Source organism: Synchiropus splendidus, chromosome 8, assembly GCF_027744825.2.
Source record: "Synchiropus splendidus isolate RoL2022-P1 chromosome 8, RoL_Sspl_1.0, whole genome shotgun sequence".
In the NCBI taxonomy this organism is placed as follows: Eukaryota; Metazoa; Chordata; class Actinopteri; order Syngnathiformes; family Callionymidae; genus Synchiropus; species Synchiropus splendidus.
In genome coordinates, this window is record NC_071341.1 from 7885907 (window position 1) to 7899333 (window position 13427).

The 13427-nt window shown below is 41.6% G+C and overlaps 1 protein-coding gene across 2 annotated transcripts in view; it reads left to right on the forward strand.

The window, feature by feature from the left end:
• The window catches only part of LOC128764265 (calsyntenin-2-like), a 263773-nt gene that overhangs the window by 206333 nt on the left and 44013 nt on the right, over nucleotides 1-13427 (forward strand). For both annotated transcript variants that reach the window (XM_053873891.1, XM_053873892.1), the window contains exons 7-8: nucleotides 715-972; nucleotides 4978-5099. In XM_053873891.1, the coding sequence (XP_053729866.1) occupies nucleotides 715-972; nucleotides 4978-5099 (380 nt within the window). The remainder of the gene's footprint in view (nucleotides 1-714; nucleotides 973-4977; nucleotides 5100-13427) is intronic.

Here is a 13427-nt window from a genome sequence, read left to right on the forward strand (position 1 = left end):
GATAGCCAAAAGAATAAATTGTAATTGCTTTTTTAAAGCACAATCAATTTGGGATAATGTACAAAGACATCGGGCTGCTGGATGGCTGCAGCTGGGTGTCGGGGAAAGTCGATGCATATTTATTTACTGAAGGAATCTAATTACTGAAGTGAGAAAGTCGATGCTGGCGTGTGTACAAACTAGAAAAACACTTTTTACGCAGGAAAAAAAACTCCATTAATGTGCTAATCGTGTATTATTAGTGGGACTGACAGGCATGCTGACATTCTTTTTTCCCCCAGCGTAGCATTTTGGTTATCATTTCTGCTACACCTGCCGACACTACAGAGACGTACCACCGAAAATCTTATTTAGAACACTTCAGGATGAATACGAGCTCCAAAAACGTATACCTACATTCACTATATTTATTATTTACGGTCAATATGAAAACATATACTTCAAGAATGTAAAACGATACCATCATTTTGTCATTCCCACTGAGCCATATTCCAGTGGCATGCTAAATTCTAAATGACAATTTGCGCCTCCTTTCGAAAGTCGGTTTCATTTGCCATGAATCAATAGCCGCCTCCTTCATCCATCCCGCTCTATCGATTACATATTAAGCCCTGCCATCTGCCGTACTCATAAGTAATCATAGCCAAGGTGAGACCGGTATACGCTGCAAATCACCCCTGATTGTTATTGACGGACCTTTTGTCACATCTGCAGGGGCTTCATCGGGCAGCACCGACCTTCTCCCAGCTCCCAGTGCTGCCACCAACTGGACGGCTTCTCTGGTGACTGACAGCGGACGCGACAGCGACCTCATCTTTAAGTTCGACGGTCACCAAGCAGCCAAAATTCCAGACTGGGTTGTTCCCCAGAATCTGACCGATCAGTTCACCATAGCGACTTGGATGAAACACGGACCAAGTCCTGGACTTCGAGCTGAGAAGGAAACATTGCTGTGTAACTCTGATAAAACAGGTGAGTAATAAGAAACACACACTTTCACGTGCAGTGTTTTCAGTGTATTTGAGAAGTTCTGGATAACAGTCAGAGTCATGCAAGTTAGACGATACTTCTGTGTGTATTTCTCCCCACTTCGAAAAGCAAAGTTGGTGACCTTGAATAACAAAAACAGAGCTTGCCTCAGTGCTGACTGAAGAAGATGAATGTGTGACTTATCAGTTCAGCAGAGGACCTAGAAGCGGAAACAGCCGCAAGAACATTGACGGTTCATAGCCTTCTAATAAACAATGATGCGTGAAGCAAGTGGTAAATTCAAATTGTGCCCCAAAACTTAGTAAAGCAAACAAAATCCAAACTCCAGATTAACTGGGGACAGAACTCTCAACAACAGATCTACAAAGAGCCAGAACTCCCATAAAGGCGCATTTATGCTCAACATTGCATACATAAAATAAATAAAATAAAATAAAATAAAATAGAATAACAACAAGGTTGTTCACGAATTCAACAGTCTGACGGCCGAGGGGAAGAAGCTGTTCCTGTGACGGGAGGTTCTGGTCTGGATGGACCGTAGCCTCCTGCCAGAGGGAAGAAGAACAAACAGTCCATATCCAGGGTGAGAAGGGTCGGCTCTGATCCGACCTGCACGTCTCTGGGTCCTGGAGACATACAGGTCCTGAAGAGGTGGCAGGCTGCAACCGATCACCTTCTCAGCAGAACATACGATGCGCTGCAGTCTGCTCTTGTCCCTGGAGGTGGCACTGTTGTACCAGACGGTGATAGAGGAGGTGAGGATGGACTGGATGATGGCCGTGTAGAACTCCACCAGCAACTTCGTCGGCAGTCGTAGTTTTCGTAGCTGCCTCAGGAAGAACATTCTCTGCTGGGCCTTCCTGATGAGGGACCTGATGGTTGGCTCCCATTTGAGGTCCTCAGGGATGGAGGTTCCTAGGAAGCAGAAGGAGTCTACAATAGGAATGGGTAAACCAGCCAACATGAGAGGGGACATAGAAACTGTAACTCTCCTGAAGTCTATGACCATCTCCACCTTCTTCTGGGCGTTGAGCTCCAGGTTGTTGTGGCTGCACCAGGGCACCAGCCGCTCCACCTCCCTCCTGTAAGCCGACTCATCTCCATCTGAGATGAGCCCGATGATGGTGGTGTCATCCACAAACTTGATCAGCTTCACGGACGACCATTGTGACGTAGACCGTCGCTCCAGACGTTCACTTTCGATCCACATTCTCAGTCATTCATTTCTTATCAACGTACGTTTTGGGAGCCTCTATGAATATCAGAGGGGCGGTCATAATGTAATGGCTGCTACGTTATGTATTTGGATTATATCATTTATTACATCTTTGCATTCATAGCACTCATGTGCATACTCCATAGTAATGGAAGGGTGAGCATGATGGATGTTTGAAGCGATCGGGTGGCTCAGCTTCCGCCGGGATTTACAGCATACATCTTTATTTATTCATCCACCAGCCAACGCAAACATCAATCAGCATTTTGCGATTCTACATGAATATGAAATAAGCCTCTGTAAGATAATGAGCTTTATGATATCCCAAGCAGTCCCTGGCCATGTTGTACTGACTGATGCCTGAATAACATCATAACTTCACACCTCTGTAAATGACAGATGAAGCAAATCCAAATCAGACACAACCGCATTTGATCCAGCAGGAGGTGGAAAATGACAGAGCACAACTTATCATGATGGAAAGTTCCGCCGCTGGAAGCCAACTTCCAGCTTAAAAGTTTGTCAGTTGGGGCTCACTTTATATATAATCAATACCCACCCACAGTCGTTGGCAGTGCTGACCCAAAACGCTATTTAAATACCCTCTGGTTGTTGCCCCCAACTGACCCGTTGATACTCTGTGAACTGGATGTGTGGGGGAGTGTCTGTGTAAATGCCCCAACAGGTCCGAAAAATAAATAAATTACTGTCCAAAAAAAAGATTTTTTGTGGAGTTTAATACAATTATTAGGATTGTTCATATGCAAGGGCTCATCAAACTTTTTATCAGTTATTGTTGCATGGAGAAAAACATATTTTTGTGCTTGGACAATTTCTACAAATTTTGCGTTTGCAAAGTCAATGTCCTTAGATAATACGTAAAATTATTTGGAAAGCATTTCCCCACTGTGGGACAAACAAAAGATACTTGTTTTCAATAATAGCAACGACATAGACAGCAATGGATCTTCTTCATCTTTGTCTTCTGGCATTGCCCATCTGGAGCCTCGAGCATGAACAATAAGGACCCAATTCCAAATCTTGGAATCCATGCCAGACATCTGGATATTGATGGGATTCAATATGACTGTGGATGCAGAAAAATTAAATCATTGCCATTGCCATTTGCAATGTCATATCTTGTGTGTTATATGCCTCAATATAGATATTGAACCATGTAGCTTTCATTTCAGGACCAATAAAGGTAATATAATAAATATAATATAATATAATATACTGGATTACGTCTCAGTGTGGCCTATATCTCCAATGATCTCCACTCACCTGGTCCATCTTCTCATTCCACCCACTGCCAGTCCCAAGAACCACAGCACCTTCAACTCTTCTTGCTGTCTTTGTGTGAGAGCTACTGCCTCTTACCCATTTACCCTGGAAGGTCTCACTACTAACCTATCTCAGCCACTCTTCTGTCACGAAGCACCTCTGACAGTCGTCTCCACCTGTTCCAACCTGTCTCCTCTCCTCTTTTCAGTCCATTTCTGTGGATAACTTATCCTGAATTCCAACTCATGGGTTTTCTCTCTCTACTCTGTTGTTCCTCTCTCTTCTGTCTTTCTCTTATTTGCACACCTATATTCTGTCTTTCTTTTGTCCTTTTGAGCTTGACACCTCTTCTCCCCAGCTCAAATGTCCAGCTCCCTTGCTTCTCCTGCAAATCCTCCGTACTCTCACTGCAGGCTGCTATATAGTCAGCAAACATCATAGTCCTGAGAGACTCCTGCCTAACCTCAGCTGTTAGTCCGTCCATAGTGGTAGCAAACAAGAATGGACTGAGAGCTGATGGACTCCTACTCACACCTTGAACGCCTGTCGCACACCTCACCGCTGTTTCACTGTCCACAATGTTTTCCCTCCTGAATTCTAAAATGACAAACTTATCAATTGTATTCTTTTTCAAGGCCATCACTGGTTAATGAAAAGCGTTTATTCACCTCTTCTCAATGGCACACTCTCTGTTGGCAGCACCTTTGTAGCTTTTTGTTGAGTTTTCTTTTTCACTGTATGATATGATATACTTTCAGCTCGGTTCAATGAACAGCATCCTTCTCTTGAATGAAGGGTCAAGGCATCAAATACCTTATATTTCCAAAAACAATATCATGGTAATAGCATTATCACAATAAAAATAAAATAGAAAAAAAGGAAAAAATTGCTGATGAATTACACTTCAACTACCTCTCTGAGGAGGTAGTGAGACACTATAAAAACTGTATCAGTACAACGAATACAAAAAGTGCCATTTTCACTCAACGAGTTACAAGATGCTATAATGCTATAATGGCTGGCATAAATGGATCAAATTCACTTGTAGATAGAGTTTCCTCTATTGGCAGCGGAGATAGCTTAGAAACTGCAAGCTATCATGTTGTCAGACTTTTGGTTCCCACAAAAAAGGTCACACAGGTGAGTCGACTCTTTTCGTTATAGGATTGAGTGCTATCATCTTGACAAAGATCCCTGTCTGCTCTCCATTATTACACGTCCCAAAGAAGGACACTTCAGCACTACTGGGGGTCAATCCTGAGTCCAGTGAACTTTTTATGAATGGACAATTTATATTTAAATGAGGATGTCTCCCTCTCTCAGCAAATGCTGGAACCAGGTCACAAAGTGGATATATGTGTATCCATACACTTTAGAATGAGTGTATGTATTAAAGAAAGATGTTTTCAAACAGTGCCAGAAACTTGGAATGTTATGCTCTGACAATGGTTAATTCTTTTTTTTTTTTTTTTTTTCTGTAACCGCAGAGATGAACCGCCATCATTATTCGCTCTACGTCCATAACTGCAGACTGGTGTTCCTGCTGAGGAGAGACTTCACACAGGTGGACACTTTCAGGCCGGCCGAGTTCCACTGGAAGCTAGAGCAGGTACCATGTTGTGGAAAACATAAGCTCGACACACCAGTGTTTGATTTCAGTGTGAAGACAGAGGAAGGTCTTTACACCATCTGAGCTGATGGCAATGGTCACGCACCGTGTGTTCCTTTAGAATTTTTCCATATTCAATTATTACACACTCTAAGATGACTTCTTTGGTCATGAGTCAGTGAAATTTATGAAGAAATGTACTCAAAGCCATGCATGAAAATGAAGGAAAATATCTGTTCTAAGTAGTTGTGGCATTATGAGGCATCAAGAAACAGTGTCCTCAGTGTTTTCAGAGCCCACTAGATAGTGCTCTCTGCTTTATAATAATATTTCAACTACCATTTCAATGAAACTTCACATCATTTCTGACATTTTTTTAAACTAAGAGAACCACCAACTGAACTCAGAACTGAAGGAGATGAGGTCATTGTTTCATAAGGTTTCATCAGCCCATCATTACCGGTGAGACTTCATGAAACAGTGGCCTCCAACTCAACTTGCGACTTGCAGATCTTCATGTATTGTGTCTTGCCAGCTCAACTGCTATAGACTTTAAATCCAGTCAGCAATTGCTTGGTTGGGCTGAGAAAGTGTGGGATTATGTTGACAGCAGCTGTCTATCGAATAAGAATGCACTCTTCAAGTCAGCCAGGTTACTTCCACTCACAAGACCTTTGCATACACCCACAGGAAGAGAAGAAGAGAGTTAATAAGAAGAGAGTCTGGGCTTCCGGGAGCATCACCAACAGCTAGTTTGAGCAGACAGCTCATCAGACGCCCCGGATATCTGTGTGTGAAGCACTATTTTAAAGATGAGGCCAGTTATAAAAAATAAAAACAAAGCCAATGTATGTCATCAAGATTTTTTTTAAAGCTATTTCAGCGTGAGAAACATTTTTTTATGTATTCTATACACTGTAAATGATGAATGAATATGCGTTAAAAATCTCATTGTGTCTTAAGGCGCAACTCTAACAAGGACATATTATCTGTCATTGTATTGTTTGGGGTCTTTCTTTTGGAGGAATACATACTGTGAGGAGGCTACACATGGAATAGAACCGTACTTGGAGCTTCCTCACCGTCTCAGTCTCACGCCTGTTGTCTGACCTTGCGGGCATGAGCAGGAACTCTCATTAAGTCCCTATCTCCTCCCTCCTCTCAGCTGAAGTATTTGAAACCAAATGAACTTGAGGATCTGAACACCTCCTCTAAATACAAAGCTTCATCACCGAAGTTCAATTTATTCCCCCCTCCACCTAAACAGGCCCCGCAAGCTGCCACATAATGATGGTAATGAGGGGCCAAGATGGCTCCTGATATTAGTTTTAGTGGCTGGAATAAACGGCTGGATTCTCTGCTCACTGGGGCTTTGTAGGTGCAGAACTATTGCATTCGGTCTTTTTTAAAACCTCAGCCGTTCCTTTGCCTTTGGCATTGTTTGAGATTTTTTATTGACTTGTATTGAACGGTAGTGAGAAGCACCTTGAAGTAACCAGCTGTCAGTCATGTTTTGTTGGAAGCTGCGTCAGAGCTGAATAGGATTGTACTTGTCTGAATACAGTCAATTCAAAACTGTCTTTGGTGCATGGAGGTTGGAGAATATTAGCTGCTAACCTGACAGCTGTTTTTGATATTATAAACAAATAAATCTCATTTTCACATGGCATTCATATTCACAATGAGTTATTCATGTCACAGTTTGAGGTTGCTGATATGTTTGACAGAAGACGAATTTGTTTATTTAGAACAAAATCAATTCAGTAGCTTTTAACCCAAAATTTGAGTTACTGTAACTGGATACTAGACTATTGCATGTGAAGCTTCCCAGATTCCTGTTGCGTCTTGTAAGGGAGTCAAGTATCAATTAATTATGAATATAAACAAGTTAACCATTAATAGCAATGCATTCACATTTTATTTAGAAAAAAGTGCAATGAACACCTGAGACTGCATTAACTGCATGTGAACTTTTACAATACTGGTATAAAAATAAATAAAATGCAACGTGGTTGAATATTAATTTAACCCGAATAAATACTGCTTACAGCTCTTTTTTAATTCATACTGTAGTATTTCTAGATTTAAAATTGAAGTGGAGGCTTAACTGTTCAAGGTGGCGCTGTAGCATTATGGAGCTGTTACGATGTACAAGGTGCACTCAGCCGAAAAGCCAAAAATGAATGACAGAACTTTTGTAAATCCAGATGAAAGTGAAGAACATCAGCAAAAAAAAAATCCTATTTGTAAACAATTATCTGTCATTCATGAGAAAATTCTGCAAGACATTTTAATAAGTCGGGTCTGAGGTCCAGTCTCATTTCTCCTGGCTCAGTCATGGGAGTGTGATGCTTGTGAACAAATCTTGTGAATATGCTCTGTCAAGATAAGAATGGGTTACTAGGTCTGAGCCATTCTTTTTTGAGCCATTTGTAGAGATGGCTAGATGAGGTATTATGAAACACTACTGCAGGGTTGATGAAACAGTGTCCTAGTTTTCAGAGGCCACCAGATGTCACTCTTGGTTTAGAAATGACGTCAGGGTTTTTGCTGGAACCTCCTCAACACTTCAATACTGTGTCATGAAACCTCATCTGCACATCACCCACCACATGTAAATTCCTCAAGTTACCATCACATGTCACCACCTCTGTGCCTTTAGGTTTGTCTGTGCAGTGAACAAGTTTATTGAAAGAGTTTCTTGTCCATTCTCAAGAATACTCCTATAAGTGTACAGTAGACGTAGCAGTGAGTAGTGATGGGCTGATGCGGTTTCATGATACAATACTCATTTTCAGAACTCAGCAGGTGGCACTCTTGTTTTAAAAAAATGAATTCATTGAAAGCAGTTTCTCAAAACCAGGGATTTTAGAGTCGAGACTGCGATCTGGTGGGCTCTGAAAATAATTCACACTGTTTCATGAAGCTTCATCCACCCATCACATTTTGGTGGTCCCAACCTGGAACTGTCAAACATACTGAAAGTTGAACACATACAATACTTGGTCTTAAGAATGTCTGCCCGCAATATACATTTTACACTGAAGCATGTGGCATGGAAAGAAGTCATGAGTCTCGTGACAGGAGGTTGCTGGTGTGTCACCTGCAGCGATAGAACAAAATCATCTCTGCTCTTTTAGTTTTTATTTTTATTCTTGAAGGCCTCTTTTGGACACTTAAAATGAAACAAAATAAAAGCACTCCAGTGCTCGACTTTGGAAACAGTTCAGGGATGTGTGTGTGTGTCTCTCTCTTTTGTTGTTGATTTAGAGGGATTCAAAATGCTGGAAAGCAAAGCCAATCCAATGGTGTGAGCTGTTGTGAGCAACCAAATCATGATGCAGTCCAATGGCTAAGTCACTATGATGTGACTGTTGTGACTGTTTGTGTGTTTATTTTACTTGAATATGCAAAACTGGACACCATTTAAACGCATAAGGATAGCAAATAGCAAACAAATAGCATCAGTATACGTTGATATAAAACGGCTTTGGTTTGGAGTTTTGGTTGAAAATTTAAGAAGCACTCTGAAAAGTGGTTCATCAGTAATCCCTTATTTACAAAAACATGCTTTCAGAACATTGAAGGCTTTCATGAATGTTGAATCACTTCATTTTTAGATGCTTTTTGGCCCCAGACCGGTGGCTCACACGTTGCCAGATGATGTTGTAGAAACATTGTGTGCTCATCCAGACAGCCCGTGGGTCTTTTACTTTACATTTGGCCATTCAAGTTTGGCACCGTGACACACACAAACACAATCTTGGACATGTTCCATCTCAGGGGAGAGTTGCTGGTGAATGATGGATGAGTCGTACTAAGAGCCTGCTAAATTTAGAGCTGCACCGCTCCTGCCGGGTCCAAAGAACACCATGGCAAGACAAAACAGACCGTTCTTCCCTCACTTACCAGGACAAAACAGTCGCTTGCATTCATTTCAGTTGTTGTAGAAGATGAGCAGACATGTATGTTGATGATGTGTTCATGCTTCAGCAGAATGCAGTGACTTGTTGAGTGTGAGCTGATAAGGGTTATCGCCAGCAATACGGTTCCCAGCAAGTTTATGCAAGTCTGAGTCTATGCAAAGTTAAGTGTAGCGCTTGTGAGCTTATGAAGTTTCAACTGTCAGAGTCCTTATTTTCAGAGACCACTACATGACACTCACTGCTCTAAAATCTTTGGATTTGAACAACCATTTCATTGAAACTTATATTATGTTATATACTTATATTTAAACGAGACCAATTGTCCATGTTTCTGCTTCTGTTATCAAATATCTCATACTAATAGATTGGCTTCATATTAAAATGAAATTATATATGTTTACATATATATATATATATATATATATATATATATATATATATATATATATATATATACTTCAGACTTTGTTATTCAAATGATGAAAAAATAAAATAAAATAGAATTTGAGTTAAAGTTGAGTTAAAAGAGGAAATGTGACACACATGAGATGGAAAGCCAAAATCATTTCCACTTGTGTTGAACCGCTCCTGTTTGGTCATCAGCAGGTTAGTACATTGGAGCCTCTGAGAATGGTGGAGTGGGTTGCCAGAACTTTGTCTTCTGTGATACTGAAGCCAAAATTTCTTTTTTTTTTGTACTATTCTGCCAAATTTTTGGTGCATCCCTTCTCATTTCATCTACCGGTTTCTAGTGAAAACTAATATCAGTCACCAAAGCATCTAAAGCAGGTTGACTGAAACTGTAATTTAAAAACTCCTGTGTCGTCTTGGCTTGAGGTTGTTTGGTGCATTTCAGTGCATAACAGTGTAATGCTGAAACCTCATGGCATGGCATGTCTCACACACACTCCCAACTCCCCACTGAGACACTGATCTGAGGAGCAATGTCACTCTTTATGTTCCAGGATGTTCTCTTCCTCGCTCAGTTTATAGCGTTGTCCTCATTCTTGTGGTTCACAGGAGTTTATTTGTGCTGTAAATGGCACAATCTTTATGTTAGTGACAGCAGCCCCGGTAATGAAGGATTCATAGAGTCAGATAGATGCCAAAGTTGGTTGGTTTTAGGGGAAAAAAGCCTCTTACTGAGCATGAATGGTTCACTGCAATAGCTACAGTACAGCGGCTGGTCATGTCTGTGTAGCTGTCAGTGTAGCTGACATCTGCGTAGACCTGGGAAAGTAGGCTGCTCCTGCACCTGTAGCCTCTTAATCCACAGAGCCTTCCTTGTACGAAGCAAGCCAATTGCGTAGGGGGTTGTATATTGTGTTTCCACTGAGCATTTTTGGACTAAAAAACGTCTGACAGACATATAATGGTCCCTAAACTAGGCTAAAATATTTCTACAACTTTTTTAGACTGCCGTCTATTAGTCTGTTCATTGATCATTGACCGTTGAATGTTTTATTTGGTAATGATGTACACAACTTATATTTGCTTTTTATCTGATCTTTAATCCTGAATAATGAATAAAGCTCTATCATCTAGATTTAGGCCAAATATAGACCGAACACTGCACATCTAATAGATGTCTGAGGCTCAGAGTGTTGGCTCCATATTTCTTATTTAAAAAACAACTGGAATGGATGGCCATGGTTCTCTCACACTCCTCCATATGTTCAGGTGATGCATCTCTCTAACACTGGGGATTGCTCTGAGAACATGTAACCGCCATGTCACTGTAACTCTCGGGGGTCTCAGATTCAATTAACAGGAGGCCATTTGAGGCAAAGCTCTGGTGAGGCTGGGCCGCGGGCCGGGAAGTGAGGGGTCTTGTGGTTTTTGCCACTGTTCACTTTGTACCATCTTTAGCTTGTAAATAAAGCCATCTAGATAGTAGAGGTGCACGGAGGAAGACCAATAGAAGGGGATCATTTAAAAAAGACAACCAGAAATGTGACACAAAGTTGGCTAATACAAGGTTTTAGTCGACAACAAGTCATCCGCAGCATACACTGTGCGGCTGAATGGCTCCACTGGCTGTTGTTTTTCTTCTTTTTTTTTTGACTCTGCATGAATGCCATCTAATAAAGTTTTCAAAATCACATTAATAATACAGATTACAATATATGGATGACCATATAATTCCGGCCACAGTACGTCCTCCACACCTGCAACAAAACTGCAAATGTATCTGCACTTTAGTTTGGACTTTAACTATAAGTTTTTCAGGCCATATGTCATCCTTAGGAATTCACTTGAAAACTGGGGGGGGGGAAAGGCTAGCAGCCACATACATGCTAAAATTGGACACCTGGTGGTGGGCAACCTAACTGCATCTTGCGGGCCGCAAATGGCCCGCGGCTCATGAATTTGGGATCCTCTACTCTATGTTACATGGAGGTGAACAAATCCCGCTGAACAACCCATCCCTGCTGTATCCTCTTAGTCACTATCAATAAAACCAGCCCTTATTGATTTTCGGTCCTCAAATTCTTCACCTGGGTCAAATCCGCTTACGGCTATGACCTTTTAGACTTTTATGACCTCCAAGCTACAGTGACTGATACTCAGCTGCACCTCCAGAGCAGAAGATGGGATTTTCCAGTGGCCTTTGTATACGGTTAACCCTCCTGCTCCTCCCAGGGATTCCAAAATGACACTGTACTTCGAATGACAGCCCAGTTCCTGTCTCCTACCGAGCACACATCCACATCAAAACGATGGATTTTTATTGTGAGCGCCAAACTTGCGCCGCTACTTTGGATCGATTGGCGCTCATGCAAATAGCCTTGTTTGTATTCCGTTGGAGGATCTCATTGAAAGCTGGAATCAATAACATGAAAAGATGGGAGTGTTGAAGCTGATGCCAGCAGGGAGGAAGGAAAGGTGAGTGGAAATGTGTGTGAAAAAGAAGCGCTCCTCGGGGTGCGACATATCTAAGAGGAAAATAGGTGCAGAGAAGAAAAATGAAGACGGAAGCAACAAAGGGGCGAGTTGACAGAATTGGCTTCCCACTGGGAGAGACGCATGCCAATATATAACGTAGTGGGGGGAACCGCTGGGAGAAATAGGAAAAGATCACAAAACTGTTGAAAAATAACAGCCTTATTTCTTAACGGCTGGTATCACTCAAACAGGATCTGGCTGGTGGCAAGAGGCACACGCAGATTGATGGACGGCGGAAGCAAAGGACAACGGGAAGAGGAATCATTTAATAGGATGAATTGGAACGGGCACATTTTGTTGTTCCAGTCCTCTTGAGTTGATTTCGCTCATCCATCACACATATTAATATCTTCTTTTATCATTTTCTTCGGGAACCGCAGATTAAATCAGCTCCTATTACAGACACACCAGGTACTGGTTTCCATCATGATCCGTCTCCATTCCGTCCATCCTCGGATAATATAATCTCCTCTTCATGAGAGAATGAGGATGTGCAGGTCTTTGCTGGGTAAATATGGAGCTGGAACCCGTAAGTGACAGAGGAGCAGCGACAGAGCGCGCGACTATTTCTTTTCAGGCCCAATGACTGTCACAGAGGCCCGGAATATTATCGCAAACGAAAGTGACAGAAGCAAAGAATGGCATGTGCCAAACTAGTCAACATCAAATGAACCGTTGCAACAGGTTATTTTTTTAACTCAGGAAACTTTCAGTTGATCAGAATCATTTCATGTTTTGTTCATCAGTTCTGTTGGGTCCAGGTCCATTTTGCTCAGGAAGTTATGCAACTCGCCATTGAACGGATGCAGCGAATGGATGTCGCTGGTGTTGCATGGAGTTGAGTTATCTACAGTGGTGGCTGGAGACAGTAGTGCCGTGCCAGTTTCAGAGCATCTCATCAGATCACTCAACACAAACAGCAGAATAGCCGTGTTCTGTCATGTCATGAACAACATATTACTGTGAAGCAGTGTGTGTGTCTGTGAGAGCGCGGTATCTCCTGCTATAAGTGGATGTACAGTACATTCCAGTAATGCAGAGAACATGCGTGCTGTCACTTCCTCCTGCTATTGATGGTTAGGTGCGAGGCTTCACAGTAACCAAGGTTATTTTAGTTAACGGAAACTAAAGAAAACTATTGAATTGTTAATCTTTCATTAGCTAAAATGAAAATAAAAACGTATGCTTTTCAAAAAGTGGTAACTGAAACTGCATTGTCTTTTTACGAAACCTTTTTGAGAATTTTTTGAGAATCTATCTTCTAGGTCTTTATTTGCCTAATAAAGACACATTTTTAGATGATTTAAAATCTATTTGTTTTGGCTCGGCTGGTTTTCAGCAGTCAGCCAGGTGCGGCATGTCACGTCTGTGACATCACTTGTGTTGGTGACTTGGTGGTAGTCGGGCAAATTTCTTTCCAAACTTTTTTTTTTTTTTTTACATGCTCTCATGGTGT